This window comes from Gopherus evgoodei, chromosome 17, assembly GCF_007399415.2.
Source record: "Gopherus evgoodei ecotype Sinaloan lineage chromosome 17, rGopEvg1_v1.p, whole genome shotgun sequence".
NCBI lineage: Eukaryota > Metazoa > Chordata > Testudines > Testudinidae > Gopherus > Gopherus evgoodei.
Window position 1 is genome coordinate 8,045,975 of NC_044338.1, and position 25,499 is coordinate 8,071,473.

Here is a 25,499-nt window from a genome sequence, read left to right on the forward strand (position 1 = left end):
AATAGGCTCTTGGCGAGGGGGGAAAAAACAGCCTCCAGAGCAATAAACAGATTTGGTGCTGAAGGCTGTGAGGGATGGATCCATCTGTGCTGCTGAGTCATGAAACTTACTGAAGGGAAATAAAAGCCACAGGACCGAGAGTTAAAGGGAAGTTCCTATTAAAGATTTTGCTATTTTGGGATGAGGGGGAACAACAGACCAGGAACTGAATTAAACGGGCCAGTGTCTCAGTGCTTTGGAGGCTGCAGCTCAACCATGTATATCTCGGCCTCTGAAGCTTGCAGTGGGCCAGCATTCTAGGGACATGTGTTCCCATCTGAACGTTCAGCAAGATTAATGTCTTCCCATACTATAAACTTCGAGATCATACCGGCCCTCACGACGTCAGCTCAATCTGGACCCCATTTAGATTTTAGAAACACACACTACCTGCTTCACTTGTCCATCTAGCCCCTCCCTGAAGGGACTTCCACAGTGTCCATTGCTGCAGGGTTTGAGCACGTCCCCCACCCCTGTGAGTTAGGGGGGTATTAACCCCATTCTGGGGATCAGGAGCGGAGGCCTGAGAGGCTCAGTGGCTTGTCACTCAGGGTGTATGTGACGGAGATGGGAACTAGGCTGTGTCCACCTGACTGTCAGTCCGGTGCCTTAACCAGGAGATGGGTGAAGGGACAGGAGGTAGTGGCTGGCTGCCTGTTTCTTCCGTGGATTAATGGTGCGCGCTCTGCTCTCTCTTTCCTGTGCTCGTTTCCAATATACATGGAGAAAAACACCAACCCTGGACCTGGCGATGGCATGAACACTGGTCAGGTTAAAGAGAAGCATGGTCAGAGCTGGGAAATGTAGGGTTCTGTCCATTGCTCTGCCACCAACTATCTGGTTGGCCTTGGGTAAGTCTCTGTGCCTCATTTCCCTCTCTGTAAGACAGGGACAAGGAACAGGGGTGAGGAGGTTTAACCGGCTAATGTCTGGAAAGTGCCACAGAAAAGCCAAGTCATATTTCTGTGATTTTGCCCAGGGAGCCATCCACAGCCGGTGTGGGTTTGAAATTGTTAAGGGCAACAGGTGAAAGCGAAGCGAACACAAAAGCACGCTTGGGTGAATGCATCTCTAAGGGTGCCAGTTGGATCAAAATCGGAGTTTTAAGAAGCAATGTCCAGAACTGCATATAGGGGCCAATCACTGTACGTGGCCACAAGAGAAAATGGGCTTGGATCCTGAGCCTTCAGCTGCTTAGTCTCTAGGAAGAAGTGCTGTCCCTTTAACAGCCAGCCACTCATGAGTTTGCCTCACTCTGCTTTGGGGAAGAGCCAGGGGAGCTGAGCCTGTAGAACCGTATCTTGGTAACTAACACACACACACACACACACACACACACACACACACACACACACACACACACACACACCCCTGCTACCACTGAGGGGAGGGGAAAGAAGGAGGGGCTGTCACAGGCTGGGAGCCGTGAGATCAGATGTCAGCAGCTCAGGGAGACATTCCCAGGAAGGGAAAAGTGCTGCTCATTCATCACCCTGCACTGGGACAACCTGGACCACAGCTGCTCTTGTGGAGAGGAAGCAACCTAGGAAGGGAGCTGCTGGGAACCCTGTCGATGTCTCCCAACACCAGGGTAAGAGATAAACACAAAACAGCGAGACGTTTTAGGCTCCAGAGATGAACTCTTAAAGAAACTACCTGAGCTGGAGGGTGTTATTCAGCTGCGCTGCCCGGGTGCTGGGCGAAAGGTTACGCTGTTTGCAAAAAATATATAGTCAGTTGTTACAACTATTTAATGCATCAGTGAACAAATATTCGGCCCTGGTGTTAAGAAGTCAGACAGCAGCAGGGAGGGAGCGGGGGGTGAAGGAAAGGGGAGGGATTGAATAGAAATCCTAGGTGATTGCTGAGATAATCCAAGTCTAGTCCATTAATGAACGCAGTCAATTTGGAAATCTGGACTGTGGTCAAAGGGGCCTCTGGGGGGAATTCAAAAAGATCCCAGCAGTGTCAAAGCTGCCCCTCCTCCGCCGTCTTACTGCTTGGAGTTTGCACATGCCTGGCAGTCTCCAGTGCACATTTCCCCAGTGATGTCAAGGAGGCACCTCTGGAAAGACAGGGGCCTAATGTGAAAAATCAACTGTGTGTGCAGTTCCCAGAGGGGACTTATTTCTGTGCTGCCAGTGTATTGCCAAAGGTACCACTCGCTGGGAGGGAAGAGAGAGAAAGGAGGAACTGGAAAAGGGAGGGGGGAGAATATCATCCATTGCCTGTGTAATCCCCAGGGGTGTTAGACAATCGGCCAGGTTGCCCTGCCCATGCGGGAGGGAGTGGGCTTATTTTGTGGGGTTGCAAAGGATAAAAAAAGTAAACGTCTCCTGGTTATATATTTTTCCTCCTTAAACCCACCTGACGTTTATAGGGAAGTTCTTAGTGAAACTGAGCAGCAAGATGTCCAACCCAGGAGCATTATTTTAATGGTTACAATTAAAGCCGCAACGTATGTTAGTGCCCTCCAGTAAGGAAGCTGAATCTCAAAATGTGTCCGTAACCAGTGGGGTATTTGGATAGAATATACCTGTACTGAACTTGTTCGTTCTTAAGCTGATCTAACCTTGTTTTAATTTGTTCTGTACTGCCAAATGCCTGCACTTTGTCGGAGCCCTGATACCCACTTTGATGTGTTGTTCATTTGCAGGTGCTATTTTAAGACATGTTTGTAGAACTCTCTGCAACTATACGTAGGATTGTGTTTTCCCTGGCATGTGTAATCCTCATCCAGAGCCTAGGCTGGGGCAGGAGGGGCACTCAAGAGAGATGTTTGCTGCTGCATTTATTATAGTTAAAGGCGAAGCAATATTGAGCGAACCTTCTGCCTCTTTCTGGGAAGGCAAAAAGGCTCCCTCCCCTAGGCTTCCCCTATTTCTCTAGCCAACACCTTGCTCGTCAGGGGCAAAGCCATGAAGGATGGGGCACTTACTTCTCTCTGTGGGGCTACTCTTGCACCTTGGAAGTCAATGGGAGTTTTGCTGGATTGGTTGTTTTGGAACCAATCAGCTGCCCAGCCTGAGCAGCCAGGCCAACTCAGTGAGGGACTGTGGTGGGGAGAAGGAATCCTTCCCCCATGCCCTGAAGTAGCAGGGGCTGCAGTTCACTCCACAGAGCCTTATGTAACTTCCCTGCAGGGCAGAAGGTGGGAGAATCTGTGTAGCACTGCTAGATTCTCCATGATTAATATCATTGAGACTCTAACACACTTCCCTGCGGGCTAGCAGACAGAAAGAACAAATACCATGGGACCAAACCTTGGTGTCCGTATTCAGTCCTGACTCAGGATAAACTCCCATTGGGTCCACTAGGGCTGGATGAGGATCTGGGCCCCCTGACTGGCAGAAGTGAACAGCAGGGTGGCTGTGGCCTGTTACTGTTTTACACTGCCTGGATTGTGGGGCCAGTGACTAGATTCCATTATGTGGGAGGATGGGGGGCAGATGTTCACTGGGGTGAACAGGGCTTCAGAGTCTTCCACAGGAGTTTATCTAATGCCATCGCATCAAAATGATGAAGGGAAGATTTCAAGTTAAGCTCCTCTCCTTAAAGTTCCCTTTGCTTTGCTAGTGCAACATGGTAAGCAGATAGGCACTTAAAAAAAAAATCTCACTAGGCACCTTTGGAAAAAAAAACCCTCTGCAGTTCACAAACTGATCACAAGTACCAGGCTGGGCTCCAGGTTAGTGGCTTGCCACAGCCAGTCCTGTCTCTCTTTCTGTTGCATGGGGATGCAATTTGCCCTTAGCCTTCCTGTGCCTCAGTTCCCCATCTGTAAAATGGGGATAACCGCACTGCTCTGTCTCGCAGGGAGGTTGCAAGGATGAACGCATTAAAGCTTGTGAGGCGTATGACCCATAGGCTGTCCATGCCAGTTGCACAAAGCTGCCTATCCCTGGCACGTCATTCCAAGGGGCCAAAACTGTGGAGCCTTTACTCATGCAAATAGACTCACTCAAACTAATAGATCTATTTGAGTGACTAAGTGCTTCTCCACGTGAGTAATGGTTGCACAATCAAGCCCAAGGTAAACAGGGTGGGGCAAATTCTGCTCACACTAGTGCAAAGCCAGAGCAGCCCCACTGAAGGGAATAGAGTTGTTCCAGATTTACACCGGAGTAATCAAAATCAGAATTTGGAACTTGTCCTTGCTATAGAAACAGAGAGCTTTTGTTTCTCCCTGCTCCTCAGTGCAACAGCTAAAGGCCTTACTGAAGTTAGAGACAGCACCCGCCTGGTCCCAACACAGTCGATTTCAGGCTCTCTCTGGGGTCCTCACTTTGCCTTTTTTTTTTTTTCGGTGTGTGTGTGGGGGAAGGGGGCCATCTGAAGGGACACTGGAGATCATGATGCAGAGTAGTGACCAGATCAGTAAAGGCTGACCTCAGACCTGTGACTGCTGACGCAGATGGTCAGTGTCATTTTTGCAGAGGCTGGCACAGTTCTGATTACAAATGTCCCTCTGAGTTTTGCTAGCTGGATCTATTTCCCTGACTCAGCGTCAGGATCGCTGCTACGGGCAGGACTGATAATCGATGACTGGTTTGTGGTGGGGATGAGATTGGAGAGGGATTATAATCTGTTCTGGCTGGACAGCAAATCAGTTTCTTTCATTCTGCAAACCCAGAATATTGGCACGTGCCCTCTGTTATCTTATTACACATCCAGTTTATCCATAGTGAGGTGGCTATGGGAGGAGTGCAGGAGATAGCATTGAAAAGATACGGTCTGTTGAGGTACCTGCACCATCTTCTCTAATCATTTATTTTATCAACTGACCTCTGAGTTAGCAGGGAACAGATTCCTCTACATTCATCTGAGCCACTGGGATACATCTGTCCACCTTCAGGCCCAATGGTGTGTCCCAGGTGAATAACCTGATTCTCCTTTTATGTTGGTGTCATTCCAAGGGGCCAAATTCTCTCTCTCCTGGTGCAAACTGGCCTAGTTTACAGCAGGAGAAAATTTGACCCATAAGCTTCCATTAGTGCAAGTCAGGAGTGAGATGAGAATCAAACCAGGTGTGTTTAATTCCCTCCTGCCTGATAGAAGAGCTACAGTTTCTTTGCCACATGCACAGCCTTTGCAGTCTCTATTTTGGGACTTTGCTAAGAGAATTTCTTCTCCTCCCCTCCAACCCCCCAGCAAAACCGAAACCAGAAATATTCACGTAGGCCAGAAGGTCTGCTTTGCACACTGGCCGTTTCTGTATCAACTTGGGCAGCCATTCAGTGTGTTGCATGGTTTGATTCAGGAGCTGATCCTGGTTGACATTTTAAAATTAGAAGAGCTGGAAGTAGGTTTCATTGGGCTTGGTTTGAATGCTCAAAGATACAGTCCTTTGGGGTGAAATGAGCCTTTTTCCAGTCTGGGTGCGTGTGCTGGAGCTTGAGCTTGGCTGTAGTGTAAACAAGCATTGATGCTGCACCAGGAGAGCAACCACATCCAAAGAGCTGCCGGAGAGGGGTGGAAGGTTAATGGCCATGAATGGAAACAACAGTAGACCTGCACCGAATTTGACAGGGACAGTAATTAGCTGAGAGGGAGAGGCCTGGCCTCTGGTTGTTGCACCTATGCATTGACTCCAGAAGAGTCATCCAACTGCAGCAGTTCACCAGCATGGGTTGTCCGGGCTCCTAGTCCCTATAGGCCCAGGAAACCAAGCCACCTATGCCATTGGAGTGCCTCGGCCTAGCTTTATTTCCCCCAAGGCCTCAATCAAATTGGATATGGCGAGTTTCCCACAAGACCCTTCCCACCCCCCTGCCATGCATGTTCACTTATTGCTTCAAAAAGGACATGCTGCGTGTCCATAAAGCAAACAGGAATTCAGAAACGCGAAAGCAGAGAGCTAGATGGATGTGGCTCCTGCACTTCAAAATAACAAAGACATCTCTGGATTGCAGCACCAGATCTCCTGCTGTTTGGAAAGTAAAGCGAGAAATAATTCGAATTGTAGTGTGTCTATTCCACCCTCCCCACCCCCCCATATAAGCATCACAGCACTAAAAATATAGCTGGAGACAGATGCCCCGTGAATTTCACAAGCCTGAACACAACCAAGTTCCAACACCAAGATAGAATCCGTTCTCATCAAGCCGCTTTTTCCTCCCTCCCCTGTAAAAACAACATGCTGCTTTGAGTCCACTGCCAAGTGCTCTCAACAGGTTCAGCATTAGCAGCTCCCCTCTCTCACCAGCATCATAGTTTTGCTGGTTCAAGAAACAGGACAAAAGGCAGATGCGGAGGTTGGATTAACTGGAAATTCTCTCCGTCAAACAGTGCATTGTGGAGGAGACACAGGGACCTACTGAATCGTTATTCCCCCCTTGGCAAATATTTCACGTCACCGCCTGCACCTCTCTTCCTGTTGGCAGTGGGGCTTTTTGGTTTTGAGTTTTAAACAGTAATTCGCAAGGCCAGGAATTTCTAATCATGAAGGAAGTAGGAATTCATTCACCATTAGTTCTGAGCAACTGTCCATTCAAGTAGGAGTGTGTGAAGCCTTAAGCAGGCAGGGAATTGGCCCAGCATGGCACCGTGAGAAGCATTTGCTGCCACGTGTAAGCCCTATTTAAAAATAACTGATTCAAACTAGCTTCACCTCCTCTCTCCCCAAATGCACCCCCTCCCCTAGTCTTGCTGAGAGAGTGACCTAGGGTGATCAGAGAGCAAGTGTGAAAAATCGTGACGGGGGTGGGGGGTAATAAGAAAGAGCCCCAAATAAGCCCTATATAAGAAAGAGCCCCAAATATCGGGACTGTCCCTATAAAATCTGGACATCTGGTCACCCTAGCGTGACCTCATTCCTTAGACCCACTGCTGCAGGTGGGAGGCCAGGTGTCATGAGACAACTGAGTTTCATAATGGTTTTTTACTGCTCTAACTTTGGAGGCTGCTTTGTACCCACATACCAGCCCCCCTCACCTCACCCTGCCCTTCTTTCAGCTGTTGGTGGGATTCCTCACTTTCTGTCCTGAACTGCTGGATAGCTCTGACAGGGCTTGCCTAACAGCTGCCACCTATACCTAGAGGTGGTTGCATTCCAATGATTAAAACAGCAGTTCCTCTACCCCTGTGAAATTGGGCAGGGAGGGGGATCAATTCATTCACTGGTAAAACACTTAAAGATCTTCCAATAAAGAAGTGCAGTTATTAGCCTGTGCATATTCAGAAGCAGGCTGTAGCATTTGGGGATTGATTTGGATGAGGAACAGTGGGAAAGAGCCAGCTCATTTCCACTCAATGTTGTAACAAATCTGTGGCCACCTAGGATTACATGGTTATCCCTGTGCGCCACACTTGGGACTTCACAGCAGCATGGGAATGGGATAGAGCGGAGCCAAGAGCTCTGTCTATCCGACAGAGCTCGGATCATTTTGCTCCAAAACACTGCCCTCTGTCATGGGAACTAAAGGAGAAACCTCTTTTAGCAATGAGCAGTATAGGCCCTATGACACTCAGATGAGCAGCTCTGACTCTATCCAGCCGAGGCCACTGTAATATACACACACCCCAGTTCTTACAGTTTCATTGTTTAAACATTAGGGAACAGGCTCTTCGTTGATGCTGAATAGTGCCTTACTGCCGCAGCAGTTCCGCCGAAGAAACTGGGATTAATCATAGAGCAAAGAAGTACTCAGAGTATATACATGTAGCAGAAGCTCGCCCCACACCTCATCAAGTTATTCCAGCAAGTGCTAAGTGAATGCCACTTGGACACTGGTTTACAAATCACCAGGGAAAAATTAAATAGTGATGGGATTGGGATTCTCAGATTAGGAAAGCATCGCTGCTTTGCTTTTCCAAACTCCACCCACAACCCAAACTCCGCCTCCTGGGGAGGACAAAATGAGCTGCACAACTTCAGAATAGGATTGGCCTCCTTCTCTCTTTGCATATTTTGAGAAGTAGTGAAATGGGAAGCAATGCTGATATTTAAATCATCATCATTAGGCTTCAGAGTTGAGACAAATGGGGTAGTTCACATTTCTGGGGTGTTTCAGGCTGCCTGCAGACTCAGGCAGACATCACTGCATTATTGCATCGGATTCACCTTATTTTTCTTTTTAAACGAACGTTTAGATTCTGGGGCCCCCTGATACAGCCACCAGGGCTAAGTATTGACTCGCTATGTCACTGCAAGCTGGCCCAATCCAAGCCTGACATTCTCTCAAATGACGGTGGCAGTGGTGTATCACTTTACAGGAGGAGGCTGGGCCTGAAGCCAGAAGTTCATATATACCAATTCTGCTTCAAACCTTTATGTTCAAATAAAAATCCATTGGCTTCTTGCCTTAGGAGGCTCCTGCCCAGAGCTGAGTGCTCAGATGTTTGTAAATATCAGCACATGCTGTGTTACCACCCCCTCCTACTCCCCAGCCTAAATCCTTTCCCAGCCTCTGCAGCTCCCACATGGGGAGATAGTGTCAGCAGCTGGCAGGATCCAGCTGTCAAGTGGGAAAAAAGCAGCCCTGACTGTTCCTATTCCTCAAAGCGGAGGGGAGGGATGCAATGTCGCATGCAGGGAACACAATGTACCGGTGGGGAGAGCTCAGTTTAGCTCAGGGGGAAGATACTACTCCAGCTACTGCGGCACTGAGGGATACTTCCAAAGAAGCACACGTACAGAACGCTTTGGGTCATAGGAGAAAACATCATCTGCCAAAAATCCCAATCCCAGATCCCCGAACCACACCCCTCCACTGAAATCCTGCCCCAAAACTCCTCTCGCTTGTGCCACCCAGGGTTGCTCAATGAGAAAGAGAAAAGCCAGCACTGTGTGCGTGTGCCTGCGCAGGGTAACCGCAGGATCTTATCGCAGCTCTTGCCTTGCCGCCTGCCCCACTTTCTGGTTGCTTGTTGGGGCCTGTCTAACTCTAGACTGCAAGCTCCTTGGACCTGTTCCGCAGAGTGCCTGGCACTGCAAAAGAGCAGTGACAATCGGGGACTCACCCCTAGCTCGGCCACACTTTATATTAAAGGGACATCAAGGCTAGGAAGCACACGCAATTAATAGATATTTCAACAGCGAGCTAATCCAATAGCTAGAATTCAACTGCTTAATAAGTTGCTTATAGCCATCTATAATATACACCATGGATGGCCTTTAACCACCTACAACAGGCCTGTATCATATTTTTCCCATCGATTAATCTGCTGTTAACCCTTATAAGCCATCTATAAATGTACCCCGGATAGAACGCATGACCCCGGATAGAACGCAACACCACAAGCCAAGAAGGGAGACTTTAGCCCTAGTCTTCACTAGGATTTTCCACGCTAGCACTAAGCAGCGTGTAAGCCAGAAGCAGGAGTTTTCACTCCCCATGCCATCTAACTCTGCCCTGCAGCTGCACTGACAAATGGGGAGAGTAGTCAGAGCGTAGCTATACCCTAGCTAGGTGGCTGTACGTCTCATTTGGACACAGTCACAAGGCAATAGGTCTCACACCTTACACTGCACCCGAGATGTGCAAATAGAGTGACCAGATGTGCCGATTTTATAGGGACAGGCCTGATATTTGAGGCTTTGTCTTATATAGGCTCCTATTACCGCCCCCAGCCCTGTCCCGATTTTTCACATTTGCTATCTGGTCACCCTGTGTGCAAATGTCCTGGTATAACACAGCGCTGCGTGTGCTTAATGCTTCTGTGCTCCCTTCTAATTTACAGCTCCCTGTGGTTACCTTGATCTATGTAAATCAGGGTCAGCCTCCTAATTAAGCACCTGGAACTACAGGAATCCAATTATGTAACTCCCCCCGCCCCCCCGGAGGTTTTGCTATCACTTTCAAGATGTTTCACAGAGCCAGTAAGAATAGTTTAAAAGGGCAGGTCTGCTCTTCCAAGCGACTCTGTAAGAAGTGGCACCCTCCTAGCAGAGAGACCTGCTCTTTTTCCTTCCATTAACCCTGCAAAGCCAATGCAGCTATGAGACAGCGAGCTGGAGTCTACTTCTTTCCTATGTGCCATTCACAGACTTGTTTACTACGCTCCAATCAGTTATGCCTGTGCAAACCGAACAAAGGCAATGGAGAGCATATTTTGATGGCAGCCAGGTTACACTGGTGTCACTGAGGGTGTACAGATCACTGCTGTCCTGCAGAACATTCATTGTGAATGACAATGCATGAGAAGGAAAGAACTCAGCTTGACTCTCAGATCTCTGGCTGAATTTGTTGGGTGGGAGGGTGGGGAAGTCTTTATATTTGCGGACTGAGCAGATCTGATATGAATTCACTGAGAGATGATAAATGTGGGACTTCAAGAGGCCATGTTCACACAGTCTCTGTTACCCGAATAGAGTCATGCTGTAAACTCAACCCTAAAGCCTTGGGGCACTGCTAGCCTGTTTTACTTATAGTGGGGTATGCAGTGGTGCACACGAGCCCCCATCACGGACCGAGCCCCCACTGTGGTAGGCACTGTACAAAGACAGAACCAAAAAGATGGTTCCTGCCCCCAAAAGCTTAGAGTTTCTGAGTTAATGGATGATTTTCAGGAATGAAAACCAGATGGCCCAGTTCTGCACTGACTTATCCTCCAGATTACCCAACTCACTCTATGCAGTGCAAGCCAGCACAGAATTTGGTTCAAGGCTTGCACCATACACCTCTGAGCACTAGAAAGAGACACAACCAAGGCATTCTCCATCTTTTCTAAAATGATTTCACTTTTTACCACCTGGCTCCCATTAACTTTCTTGACTGACTTGCTTTGCTCCCATCACAAGGTTGTACGAATGGGTTCAGAATCAGCTATAACCCTTGTGGGAAGAGTTGGGGTATCATCACTGACAGCTCAATGAACACGTCAACTTTTACCCAAAGGCAGAAAAAGCAAAAGCCAGTGTAGGACGTTGAATGCATTTAGAAAGGAACAGGGGACTAAGCCATGAATACTGAAATAGCATAATTGTGGGAATCAACAGGACATCCACACCTCACACACACATTTCACCCACAAAGTGACAAACAATAATTCATCCCGTGTCCCACCCCCCTGTCAATCCATTGTTTACACACAGGATGGTGGGATATGGTAGCCAAGCCATTATGGGTTTCATGGATCAAGAAAATGTTACGAAGCCACTGCTGGAGCAGAAGCTTCTGCCCAAGTATGCGACTGTCTCTGGGATACTCCCACCATCCTCACATTCCTGCTGCTGCTCTGATATAGGGTGAGCAGCCTTTCCTTCTAAAACATTAAAATTACATCTTTGCAAACAGCGAGGGGAAAGGAAGAGAGAGGCCCAGATGTGGGTGTGAATCTGACCTTGCTCCTGTGGGCATAGAAGAAACTGCCACCAACTTCACTCAAGCAACATCAGGCCCCGGAGAAGGTTTTCGAGGCAGGCTGTCCACTGACACACATTTGAAACACCACTATCCAAGAAAAGCAGCAATTTTTGCTGCTTAGCTTGGCTCAGAACAGCCCAAGCAGACTAGCTCACTCCATGCCTATGATATTGACTCTTGTCTTTACCATACTATGAGTGCCCATTTGTCACGTTTAAAATTAATAATTTAATCTCTCTTGGGAGAAGGGGAAGATCCGGCTTTAAAAGTGACATTTCACACACCCGGGCCACTAACCTGATTAAAACCCCAGATAGTGCTTCAGGAAAGGACCAGGGACATAGTTTCCTTTCTCTTGGGGAAAGCTCAATCCTCTAGATTTCGTTATTTTCCCAAATGGTACCACAACGGGTTTGTTGCAAGTAACTCAGGGTCTGAGAGATGCTTTATGCTTATTTAGTAAACACCTCACTCTTCTGTACCTGTTTTCCTCCGTAGATCTCAATGCATTTTACAAAGGAGGTCAGTATTGTTCTCTCCATTTCACAGACACAGAAACTGAGTCACAGAGAAGCAAGTGACTTGCCCATGGTCACCCAACAGGTTAGTGGCAGAGCCAGAAATAGAACCCAGCTCTCCTGAGTCCTAGTTCAATACTTGATTAATGATTTTTAAGCCAAACTATGCTGTTCCTAATTTGCCTTTTGAGGCTTTAGGGAGTGTGCTGGTCACGTTTTCAAGTATTTTTCTGCGCCCTAGGAGTAGAAACTTACTAGTTGTAAAAACAAAAGCAGAGCTCCTCATGCAATCACAGGATTTCAGGAAACGGAGCCATCAGACAGACCACTCAGATGTCACATGACTTGAAATAAAAGTCACAAAAGCTGGCAACAGAGAGTCAGTTTCCAGAGGTCAGCACCCAACATGCATATAGCTTGTAGGAAAATCTGGCCACTTATTTTGGTGCCTAAATGCAAACTGATTTCTTTCATAGTTCTGGTCCAGAGGGTGAGTGCTGGACTCTGCTGAAAAATCCCAGTGTCAGTGTTTGGTGGGTGCATACACAGAAATTCCCAGGAAAACTTTGATTTAGGTCCCTTGTGTCAGCCTGGAGAAGCTTAGAGGCACTAGAATTTGCACTCATTTCACTGACTGACTGTCTCACCCCAAATCCACAGGGATTGCCAACATTCTCTGTGCGTTAAGCGAATCGTGCCAGAGCAGCCACCCTGGGGAGGTTGAGAGCCACCATCTAACCACAATAATGCAAAACATCCTTCATGCTGTTTTCTTTGTGTATCTCAACCCTGATTCACAGAGTCCTCTGCCTGTCCGCTCAGGCATAGGAAACCACATACCTGTTGGCTGGTACATAAAATGCACGGCCAGCTGCGCATGGTGTCCATGGTTGGCTGCGTACCTCAGAGGCTGTTGTCCACGTTGGAGACCAGCGGTGAAGCCCTTATGAGAGGGACGTAGCACAGAGGTGACCTCTCCTCCGGGAGCTGAAGGTTTTCCAGGCCTTCCGGGGAAATCCACACCACAGAGCAGGGCTGAGGGGACTCAGTCACTTGAGAGGGACCTTCAGCCTTTGAATATGGGACCTCCTCACAACACAGCATGAGCTGGGCTCCTCCCTGCAGCCCCTTAAACACATGTGGAAGTGCAGGAATCCACCAATCGCTGCTGGAGGGGAGGAGCTTGCTTCTGTTCTCCCCGCCCATTTCCTAAGGGCCCAAGCAGCACCCCCACCCCGTACAGCCCGCTGGTAGGGTGGCCAACAGCCTTTCCCCAGGTGGGTCCCCCCCAAACACATGCAGGGAGTGTTCACTTCAGGGGGTGAGCGCTGGACTGGCCAAGACGTGGTAAGAGCCCAGGGCTGGAGTCCCCAGACTCTGGGGCGCACTCCCCTCCGAGGGGGGGGGTGGAGGAAGGTTTGGGGTTGTGTGCGCGAGGTCCAGGACAGCCCATACGGGGAGCAGGGCGGGAGCACCCCCCAGGCCCGCTCCACCCCCAGCCATGGCCCCGGCTCCTGGCCACGACTCCCCTCTTGGCCCCTAGCCTCGGCCCCCCCAGCTGTGGCTCTGCTACCGGCCCCAGTCCTGTCACCAGTCTCAGCTCCCGGCCGTGGTTCTCTTCCTAGCCCCACCCCGACCTTCGGCCCCAGCCTCAGCCCCCTTACTCCTGTCCATGCCCCGCTTCTGGCTCTCGAGATGGGGGGGGAAGGGCGTGGACAGGGGTAAGGGGGGGCATGACTGTGAAAAGTTGAGGGACCACTGGCCTAGAGGCTCCCTGTGGATTAGTGGGTTTATGCTGTTATGGCACAAACTGCCAATAAGAATGCAAATTAGGGCCCACTGCCAGATGGAAAACTGTCCACTAATTAGCATGAGGCCATCAAAGAGCCATCAGCTGGCACAGATTCCTAACCACGACTGAGCTGCGCAGACCAGCTCTGGCTCAGTGGTCGAGAAGAGAAAGATTCCACCTACTACCCTGCACCGTCACCCCCTTCCTCCCCAGGGCTATTAATTTTCTGGAACAAAGAAAACCCCTCCTCTTTCTGAAGCTGAATGGGGTAGTTGGCTTTAAAAGCAGTTCTCAACATAATATTTCTGTGCAACTGGCATGTGGCCAGTGTGCCTTTATTAACGCTGTCTCAGAACCACAATGGGGTAGGTTTGAAAAGACAGACAGCTTCACCAAATGCAGTGGTGCATCAGCACATCCACAGCATTCATTCAGAGGAGGTTCCTAGCTCCTGCAGTGCAACACCACCTTAGCAGCAAACCAGGTGGACGACACATGTGTCTCGGTGGATGTATTCTGCTGTCAGAGTTCAGTGATTAGCGATCAGGTATGCACACTGGAGAACAGCTGTCTCCTGGACTCTTCTCGTGGTTAGGAACAATGTCAGTATTGCTGGCTCTTATGGGAGGGAGCCAAGGAGGGCTGATACTCTAGTGTCAGTGGAAAGTACGTAGTTATGACTGGGTGGGATTTTCCTGGGTTCATTGATTTTTAGGCCAAAAGGGACCATCATGATTATCAAGTCCGACCTCCTGCAAAAAGTGAATGAGATTTAGGCACATAGGCCCAGGTACTCAAAAGATGTTTAGAACCTAACTTGCATTGATTTCAACAGGAGTTAGGAGTCTAAATATATTTGTGGACTTGGGTCTTAACTCCTTTAGGAGCCTGCCTTGGGGATTTTTAAGAGACAAACACCTGTCAGGGACGGTTTAGATAACATGTAGTCCTGCCTTGAGTGCAAGGAACTGGACTAGGTGACCTCTCGAGGTCCCTTCCAGTTATCTGATTCTATGAAAATCCCACATTATATAACCAAGCAAAGACAAGCAAAACAAAGAGGAAGAATGAGAAGTGGAAGGCGATTTTTCACTCCCCAGCCTACTTTCCCTAGCAGAAGCGTTTCAGGCTCTTGCGAGAAGAATAGGGTGATTCAGGATGTGTGAAGGGTCAAAGCAAACTGCTCCACTTCCCCGTGCAAGAGCTCGTAATAGAGTCTGTGCTGCCCAGTCCAAAGAACGGCGTTTAGTGTTCCTGTGCTAACAGCTGAACTCCTCTCTGACCTGGTGAGCATGCCTGCGGTAGAAATGGCCTGCTTTGCTCACACTCTGAATTTTCTCTCTTATGTCACTGGATTAGTCGGAGGCTTGGCTGCCTGATTAGTGCATTTGAACATCAGCAGCTCTGCTCCCCGTAGTGTTAATAAGCTAGCTGCTAGTGGAAAGATCCCCCCACCCTTTTCTACATGGTACAGTCAGTGACTCTTGTGTTAAGAGCAATTGTGTCCGAGTCCAGAGGGGAGTGAGAAAAATAACTGGCTTTATGAGGAAAGAGTAATTCAGCTGGGTTCAATGGAAACTGCAATGGCAGACATTCAGTGAAGCCTTGGGCCTAAGAAACTCCACTAGCCAAAGGGAGGTGCAAGCTTTATAATAAATTGTGCATGTGCACACCCACATCCACCCACCTGCCCCACCTCTACCTACCAACCTCACTGTGGGCAGCAGAGTTGCCCCTGCACCAACACCATGGCCCCTGGCTAAAAGAATTCATTCAGCAGGATGTTTTGCACACTCGCTAGAGGGATTGGGGCATAATTACCTACACCCAGCCAGCATCTTACAGTTACACCAGCAAACAAACTTTTATTGGGTGAGTCCAGGAAATAGGTACTTAGCTCTCAAAAGTTGCAAATTAACCCTTCCATGGTAGGGGCTGTAGATCAAAATAGGGTTGCTGGGCCAGTGCTCAGTGCTTAATGGCAGGTGTGACATCCCCCCCACTACTTTGCCATGGCGGCAAGGCCATGCAGGGGACTCCTGCTGCTCTGGGGAGCCTGGCAGTGCTCACAAGCAACCCCAGGGAACTGCGTACATGACCACACGCTCTGAGGAACTGGCACATAACTGACGGCACTAGATACGCTAGCGCATTAGGGTGAACGCTGTCCAGCTTCCTTAATCTATGGGCTGTTCGGTTAACTTTACTGCGGTGAATAGCTGCCACGATTGAGATAAACAGGGCTTTATTTTACATTGATTTTATCCTCTCACTTTTCCAAGCGGGGCAGTGTCCTGGGTATTCCATGGGCAGAACCACCATCGGTTTTGTGAATGTCAAATAGTCCCCCGTAACAATAACGAATGTGTATCTGATGAGGCGTATAAGCAACATCACACATTAACCAGCAGCAAAAAAAATCCCCACAAACAACTGACTGCAGTTTTACCCTGTCTGGGAGAGGCCATCTAAGGCTAGATGCTACAGGAAACGCGCTGCAGTTCACACGCAGGCAGCTTCATGCAACACAAGCTGGTGTGTGGTTTACAGAGCAGGACGAGCTTGCTGAGTGGAAAAGCATTCATCATTTGGTGTCCACAGAAAGCGGCTTCCTGAAAAGCAGCAGCGCGTCTAAAGCAGCCACTAGGGCACAAGCGCTTTGACTCTCTCCTGGGAGCGTCCTGAGACTGGCACATTGCACTGTCTGTTTGGTTCATCAGCTGGCTACTGCCAGGTGTTGTTTATGGCGACGCCTGTGCTGCAGGGATGGCTCTGGGATTTGGAGCATTCAGCAAGGAGTAGCGTAACAGGATGATCCTGTGGGGGAAGCAGGGATCAAACCCAGGACCTCGGGATCTGGAAGCACGAGCCTCCACTCACTGAAGTCCACAAAGGCTGGACAGACTCAAACTTCTAGCTGATTCAGCCACTACAGTGAGACCGAGAGGCACCCTGAGCAAGCACAGGTTACACAAGGTTGCCTGTTCAAATCCAGCCCAGGTGACAGAGTTGTTAATAGGTAGGTGGGGGCCCACATGACACAAGCTGGTGGTCACCCTCCTGTTCCAACTAGACAAATGGCTACAGCGGCAAAGGCAGCCTCTGCACAGAGCTTAAGGACCGAAAGGGCCCTGGAGCCTGACCTCCCCTCTCACTCCGAGGAGGGATCACGCCAGGTCATGGCTGGGGCTCCTTGGCAAAATTTGGATGTTGCCTCTAAATCTGTGCACAAATCATCATGATCCAAAAGGGCTGAGTTGCAGGGGAAGGGGCTTAAAAAATGCCAATGCCAGTTGTGCTAGCCAGGTAAGTGTATTATGCTGTAATTAGCCACAAGCTGTAAAGGCCTCACTCCTGCCTCTGGAAAGAGCTGATGCTCTTAATAGTTTAGACTGACAAGCCCTCACCCCTCCTTGACTCCACTGTTTTTTGGAACAGAAGATCTGATCTCTACTAACCATATTATCTGTTGTCACCTTCACTGCTGAAAGGAACCCCCTTGCCAAACCGATCACTAGCCAACTGCTTATTTTAGGCTTGGAGGGGAAACTTGTGGCAGTTCGAACTTGATTAGGGCTGATTAATCTCTCAGCAAAGCCCAAGTTTCGTAACCCAACTGAAAACAATTGGGTGACTGCTGGAGGAGGTGCCTGCCATCACTTTGAATCTCAGCAGCATATTTGCATGTTGCCACTATTTGCAATCAAAGCTAAAGGCCATCCAAAGGGGCATTTGCTGAGTTTTACACATCCTTCTGCAAAGGAGATGTGCAGTGGTTTTAAACAATCATATTCTCCTGTCACCAGCTAGCTTGTCTCAGTTCCTAAGCCACAGTCAGTCAGCATCCAGCATGCTCTGTGCCTCTGAGCAGCAGCGAAGGTGCAGTAAGGTACTCTTTGGCAGTGTTTTGCAAGGGATGCCTTTTATAACGTAACAAAGCCATCGTCATCCTGAAATCTCACTGTGCTGTGTGCTACTGTCATGGACAGCAGGGGTAGAACTCTGAGCCTCCTGCCCCCAAAAGACAGGAGCCTCTTAGTCTAAAGGAGAACCTCAGTTAGCAGTAGAAAGTGTATAAAACACAGTTGAGCTGTTCTGAACTCTGTCCAATAGAGGGCAGTGATATAGCTACCACTTTGCCAGTTTCATTCCAGTATTTAGAGGCAGGATCCACATCAGGCATCCTTTGGGGTCTTTGCCTGCATCAGGTGGATGTAGTTATTTATATAGCACTGTGGATGTACATGGCTCTTCTGAGCGAAGAAGAGATGCACTTACAGCCTTTATTATGCCTGTTTGCACTGGCTACCCACCTTCTAAGCAGAAATCCCAGCAGCTCAGATCATCCCTCTGTACTGTGCCTTTTAAAACTGGATCACTTCTACAGGGGATATAGTTCACCATAGCGTTTGCCTGCCTATTACACTTGATTGGACACCTGACACCAGCATACAATGTTTTATTTATTTCCCGAGGCGCTGGCTCCAAAGACTAAATCAGCTTTTCCTTTGCCCTCTGCTGTTCACCTGGGCTCCTTCCCATTTCAAGCGCAGCATGCAGTTTGTGGGTAGCTAAAAATCCATGTAAGGAAAAATGATTCCTTTCCCGCCTACCAGCGGAGTAATCCACCCAGTGTAAGGCCAGAGCAATGCACAGCGCATCAGCTATAACCACCTCAAGCCTCTTGCTCTTGGCACGCAGTAGAACGTGCTAGATCTTGGCTAGCTACAGGAAAAACAGACAAAAAAGGTAGCAAGGAGTGAAAACCAAAAGGTGTGCAATACTCAAAAGCTTTTTCAAAGGAGGCTATTCCTCACTCTTACCTTCTACACCACAGCAGCATTTTCGAGAGGAGAGCTGTGTGTTGGTTTTTACGTTCATCAAGTATTCTTTCCTGGAGCTACATTATTTTTAGATTAGTCTATGTAAAAAGGGAGCTGTTCCATTCAGATGACTTCATCATCATCTGATACTGTACAACTAAACTAAGGCATTTGTGTCACATTCCTGTAGCCAGCTCAGAAAAGCTGAGCACTGAATTTGGCTTTGAGTCAACTAGCTACAGCACTTTTATGCTCTGGCGTTGAAACTCATTTGAATGCTTCTCTGTCACCAAACAGAGCCATGAAATGATCATTTCCTCTTGCCAGAGGAATGCTGTAACCCTACCATAGAAAAAAAGATACATGACACTTTGAAAAACCTACAGGGGAAAAAGGTTGGTCTTGTGCTTAAGGCACTAGATTGGGATTCCGGAGATTTGGGTTCTATTTTCAGCTCCATCTACTAGAATTCACCGTGTGACGTACAGAATGTAACAGAGAGACAGTTGTTTTCTATGTTGTATCCCTTGGCCTATACGGTGTTGCCAATGCTCATGATATTTGATAGGTTTCTTAAAGCCTTTGTTCCTGGATTCATGTCATTAGGTGAGAATCTCAGCTTTCCCTTAAAAAAAACAAAGGCAAGTTTTTAGCCTTCAGAAATGCGGAGAAAAGGCTGAAAATATGATCCAGATGCACCCAAAAGGCTCAAAACTCAGAAAACCAAGTGAACCCAACATTTATTCTGATGATTTGGGGGGCCTGACTCATGATTTCGAATACTTCAGGCTGGCAATCCAGCATTTATTTAGGATGTAAGTTCTTCTGAGGTGGAACAATCTACTATCCTATGTACATTCAACACCTACTCTAATAATAGCAATTCCTTGTTCTTCTCCCAGTTCACGTTTGGATTCACTATACCAACAACGAGGGCCGGCTCTAGCCATTTCGCCACCCCAAGCATGGCAGCATGCCACGGGGGGTGTTCTGCCGCTCACTGGTCCCACGGCTCCAGTGGATCTCCCGCAGGCGTCCCTGTGGAGGGTCCGCTGGTGCTGCGGCTTCGGTGGAGCATCCGCAGGCACGCCTGCAGGAGGTCCACTGTAGCTGCGGGACCAGCGGACCCTCCACAGGCACGCCTGCGGGAGGTCCACCAGAGCCACCTGCTGCCCTGTCAGCAACCGGCAGAGCGCCCCCCGCGGCATGCTGCCCCAAGCACGCGCTTGGCGCACGCTGGGGCCTGGAGCCGGCCCTACCAACAACAGCAGCTGTCGCAGTGCCGTAGCTGTGAGCGCAAAGGGAGAATTCCACAAAAGGAAAAGTTTCCGTTGAATGTAAGGGCCCAATACCCTTCTTTTCCCATTCTTTACAATGTAGAGTCTGATGGGGCTAATGCAGTGATTTTATTTCTTTGAGAAAGCTAGCTGACATATGTGCTATGCTGGATGGACACAACGGAAATGGCCAGACAGTTATGTAACATGTCATGGCTGCATACATAAACCCTGCATCCAGGGCATTCGAACTCAGAACCATCAGCACCAAAAACTCAAGTCCTTACTGGATGAGCTAAAGGAATAATTTAGTTAGCTGGGTGTGCGTAGCAAGCTTTATCCTAACAGGAACAAACCACTAGACAGAGACAGTAGCACACATTAAATCAGCGTATTACAGATACATGCCAAAGAGGATACTGACCCTGTGTCACTAGGTTATTGATAGGGCCCTACCAAATTCACAGCCATGAAAAATGTGTCACCGACCAAGAAATCTGGTCTCCCCCCCCATGAGATGTCTTTTGGGTGCTCTTATCCTGTACTGTACTGATTCACAGGGGAGACCAGCATTTCTCAAATTGGGGGTCCTGACCCAAAAGGGAGTTTTGGGGGGGGTCACAAGGTTACTTTAGGGGAGGGTCAACAGCCACCGCACTCTGGCCTCCCAGCTCTGAAGGCAGCGCCCCGCCTGCAGTACCACAGAGCTAAGGGTGGCAATACCATACCATGCCACCCTTACTTCTGTGCTGCTGCTGGCGGCAGCTCTGCCTTCAGAGCTGGGCAGCTGGAGAGCAACGGCTGCAGGCCGGGAGCCCAGCTCTGAAGGCACCACCACCTCCAGCAGCACTGCAGAAGTAAGGGTAGCAATACCGCAACTCCCCCTTCGCCACCCCAAAACTCCTTTTTGGGTCAGGAGCCGTACAGTTACAACGCTATGAAATTTCAGATTTAAATAGCTGAAATCATGAAATTAACTATTTTTAAAATCCTAGGACCCTGAAATTGATCAAAATGGACTGTGAATTTGGTAGAGCCCTAGTTATTGATGATCTAACTTATCCGCAGTACAGTGCTGAACACAAAATGTTATAGCAAGCTTGTCTCTTTGATTCATAGATTTTAAGGCCAAATGGGACTACTAGATCATCTAGTCTGACTTCCCGTATGTCCCAGGCCATTTAAATTTCACCCAGTTACCCCTGTACTGAGCCCAATAACTTGGTTTGACTAAAGCATAATTTGTGTTTGGCTAAAGCAAATCAATTCTTTGGATGAGTAACTCCCAACATCAGGCTGAAGGGAACAGCTGCCAATTTAATTTTCAGACTTAGACTGTTGGAAGATGACCTGCAAATTATTAAAATAAACTTGGAATGTGCCTTTCTTTGTTTCTCTGTGGTTTATTGCGAAGGGCTAACAGGTTGGTGAGGAGGAGGGAAGGGAAAGACTGTGGAAAAGGTTTTTTCTTGGTTCTGCCTGGTGTGTGTGTTTGTTTTTAATCTCTGAAATAGCAGGAATGCCCAACTCTGGTCTTTGCTGGAGGAAATGCTGGCAGTCCCAGAGGCTGTGCACTGCTAGCTCATAGCTTAAGTGAAGTGGGAGAGGTTCTCATGCCTTAACAAAGGCTTCCTTTCTCCAATGTATTAGTCATTGACATGAAAGAGGCGTTAAAAAAGAATCCTAAAAGAATCAAGACTAAAAATCTCTGCCCCTTGTACTCATTCAGCTTTCAGTCTCTTGGCTCTGGTAATGATACCATTTTATTCGTTCTCCAGACCATCTTCCAACCTAGACAGGACCAGATGTGTAGGGACGACACACTTTCAGGCCTCTTAACTATGATAAAGGGAACAAAAGGGGAATCCCTGAATGTCTGTTTTCTTAGTAGGTGACCTATTTTAGATGTCTAAAAAAGGAGGGTGCATTTAAGAGGAAGGAGGTGCAAACCGTGTGTTTTTCACTATTATTTGTCAAGGGGCCCAGCTGTGCACACAAGACAAAGGCAGTCCCTGCCCTGGAGAGCTTACACCACCAGGGGGCACTCCAGGGCATAGATAGGATTCTGTCTTTTTACATTGGAGGGCTGCTGTTATATCTGTTCCACTTACAGCTTTGCTTGTATTTTACAGGGTTAGTGACCAAGCGGAGAAAAGTTCTTCCTTATTAAAGCCTCCAGGCAAGACAATTTCCTTGGTAGATCACATTGGATCCCTTCCTATAATGGAAGCCTGAGAGCCAGGAACCTCCATGACCTCCAGAAACCACCACTCCTTACCACGAGTTCTGATGGCACCTCGAATGTTTACTGAAGGAGAACTTGGGGGCATCGCCCAAATCACCCCCTCTCTGTACCTGAGCAGGGGCAGCGTGGCCTCGAACCGACAACTTCTTCTGTCCCGGGGCATCACCTGCATCATCAATGCCACCATTGAGATCCCCAACTTTAACTGGCCCCAATTTGAGTATGTCAAAGTTCCTCTGGCTGATGTGCCCAATGCCCCCATCTCCCTATACTTTGACAGCGTGGCGGATAAGATACAAAGCGTCTCGCGGAAGCACGGGGCCACCTTAGTCCATTGTGCAGCTGGTGTGAGCAGATCGGCCACCCTGTGCATCGCTTATCTGATGAAGTACTACAACGTGTCTCTGTTCGAGGCTTACAATTGGGTCAAGTCAAGGCGCCCCGTCATACGCCCCAACGTGGGTTTCTGGAGGCAGCTGATAGACTACGAACGGAAGTTGTTTGGGAAGACGACGGTTAAAATGGTACAGACACCGTATGGTATACTCCCAGACGTTTATGAGATAGAGGGGAGACACCTCATGCCTTACTGGGGGATTTAATATGACTGCATCAACAGGAAGAATAAGAGCACAAGAGACTTGCTGTTCTGAATCTATCAGACTGGAGACATCCTCTTCTCTTTTGATGGCCGACTTTTAGTTCTTTACCATACAGCAGAACCTTGCCAATTGTCACATCCCTAACCAGCAAGGCCAACACTTACAAATCCTCACCCTATCTTCCCTTGATTGAACAGTACAGTGAGATCTCTTTACTAAATGTAGTTCTTCCACAAAGCATCCCCTGCAGTCAGTTTACTAGTATACTACAAAAGTGAAGAACTAAAAGGCACTTGACAGAATTAATGAACAAGTACGCTTTGTGATGAGGTAGCCTAGATATTTCTTTACTAGCTTATTTTCTTCCGCGCAAAACCCTGTAGCCAATGAGCGGCAGTAGCACAAAATGAATAAGCTCCACCTCTAAACTCCAACTCAATGTGTTGGTTTTATTAAGAGACAGGGAGGGAGGAGTGTGGAAAAGTGTTGCTAACGCTGTCATTTTCTTTCAGTACCATAGTGGCTCTCAGTATATAGTGTTAGAGATCGTTAGCCAGCTTTTTAAACCTTTATAAATAGTTAAGCCAGTCAAAGCCTGTCATAAATAAAATAATTTAAACAATTAAGACAAATGAACGCTGCCACGTCCCTCCCCACACTAGGCTAGCAGCTCCTGCAAGCATTTATACACCTGAATAATTTTATGTACATGAGTAAGTGTTTGCATGATTGGGGAGCAAACAACAGAGCTCATTTCCAAGTGAAGACCAGGACAGAAGTGATGGGTTAACCTTTCCCACACTGACCAGCCAAATTAAGCTTTGTCTACACAGCTACCCTCCCAAAGGGGTTGGAGCTGTATTTTTTTAGTATTCAGTCAACCGGTAAATAGAAAGTAGATAAATCTGCTTGATATCTTAGCTGTAAGTATAGTCATGATCTGCCTCAGATCTTTTTCAATTCACAGTGTTAGGGCCTCAAGGATTATGTTGCATTCCTGAATTTTTCTAAGCAAAATATGTTAATCTGTTAAACCTCCAGTACAAAGGTGTCTTTATTGAGAAGTCTTTGCTTTGTTTTGCTTCTGATGAGGGGGGAAAAAAGAAAAGGTTCTAGCCTGAAAAGTGGTAGAAGATACTAGATAATATGACAGTCGAGTCGTGAGTATTATCCACATCTTTGCATATCACTATTTAACGAACACAGCTGGAACATCGAAAGAACAAAGCAGGTAACTTACTCAACAAGACTGTTTGCGTTTTTCCTTGTTTCTCTAAAGGAGGAAGATGCAGATTTCTGGATACATAGAGATAGATATCTGATTTAAATGAGAGACTGTACTTGTAAAAAAATAATCTTAATAAAGATTAAAACTAGAACCCAGGAGGTTCCTGTTCATAATCAGGCTCTTACCATCTCTGAAATTCCAGCAACAACGATGGTTAAGCTTCAGTGTTAATACAAATCACAAATACAAATGCATTTTTATTAAATCTTGTAATCAGTTACCAGTAACTTGACTAAACTGCGTACACTAAATCTAGACCTTTAAGACACACTAACATAGACCTCTCACTACAGAAAAGCCAGGCACCGAATTGGGCTCCATACTGCATTTTTATCCTCTAGAGTTGTATTTGAATTTCTGTAATGCTGATATTCTGGTTTAAGAAAAGTATTGGAAATAACTGATGTGTTTGTCATAATGGTTGGTTGCACCAGACAATGTAGAGTCTACAATGTAGTGGGCAAGATTCTGGTCTTGCAGGGTAAATCAGAACTACTGAAAATAATGAAGTTGTCCCTCGTGAGAAAACAATGTTTAAATGGGATCAGAATCAAGTCTCTGTAGCCTGAGCTGCACATGCATTAGTAGGAAAACAAAATTTAAATGGATTCATGACAGAGGGTTGGCCTGAATCCAAGAGATACACCTGGATTAACTCAGTACTGGAAAGAAGTTTTCAAATGAACTGTGAAGATCTGAATTTCACCACAGTGGGCAGGTACCACGTGCCTACTGGGAAAAGAAAATGCTACATTAGCTTGTAGGGTCAGATTCAGTGTCCAATGAAGTCAATGGAATGACTCTCACTGAAGTCAGCGGCCAGTGAATTGGGCTCCAAGGCATTTGGTGGGATAATGGTGCAAGGAGATATAGAAAGGGAGAACTCTGCTTACCTCTTGAGGCACAGAAAGGAGAAGCATCCGCAGAGACCACATCAGCTGTGGGCTCAACACATATATGTACCCAAGGTTTTGGGCGTAATGAAACCACTGTTAAAACGAAGTTGTTACAAAATACCTTAACGCTTTCAAGAGCACATATTTAAATGGTTATTTTTCCTTATATGTGTACCCCCAATTCCACTGCAAACCTTTCTTTACATTTCTCTCTGTTAACTGCTGAGTGCAGGAGGGAAGTTTCTTTCCCCTTTTTAGAATCATAGACATGGAGGGCTGGTCAGGACCACAAGAGGTCATCTAGTTCACCCCCTGTGCTGAGTAGGACAAAGAAAACCTACACCTTCCCTGAGAGGTATTTGTCTAACCCGTTCTTAAAAACCTCCAATGACCGGGATTTGACAACATCCTTTGGAAGCCTACTGCAGAGCTTAAATACTCTTACAGTTAGAAAATTTTTCCTAATATCTAACCTAAATTCCCACTGCCAGTTTCTACTTGTCCTACCTTCAATGGACATGGAGAACAATTGATCACTGTCCTCTTTAAAACAGCCCTTAACATATTTGAAGACTCATCAGGTCTCCCCACACCAACCGTTTCTTTTATCAAGACATAAACAAGCCCAGTTTTTTTTTACCCTTTCCTGATAGGACAGGTTTGATCAACTTTTTACAATTTTTTGTTGCTCTCCTCTGGACTCACTCCAGTTT

General features: G+C 47.5%; 1 protein-coding gene across 1 annotated transcript; it reads left to right on the plus strand.

Moving 5' to 3' along the window:
* Positions 1-1,405: 1,405 nt before the first annotated feature.
* Positions 1,406-25,277, plus strand: DUSP14 (dual specificity phosphatase 14). The gene is made up of 2 exons (XM_030537084.1): positions 1,406-1,630; positions 21,888-25,277. Exon 2 carries the CDS (start codon positions 22,006-22,008, stop codon positions 22,600-22,602), a length of 597 nt encoding a protein of 198 aa, XP_030392944.1. The 5' UTR covers positions 1,406-1,630; positions 21,888-22,005; the 3' UTR covers positions 22,603-25,277.
* The last annotated feature ends 222 nt before the right edge of the window (positions 25,278-25,499 follow it).

Excerpts from the sequence above, each read along its gene's own strand:
- DUSP14 (XM_030537084.1), top strand. The coding sequence starts at position 22,006 with ATGACCTCCAGAAACCACCACTCCTTACCACGAGTTCTGATGGCACCT.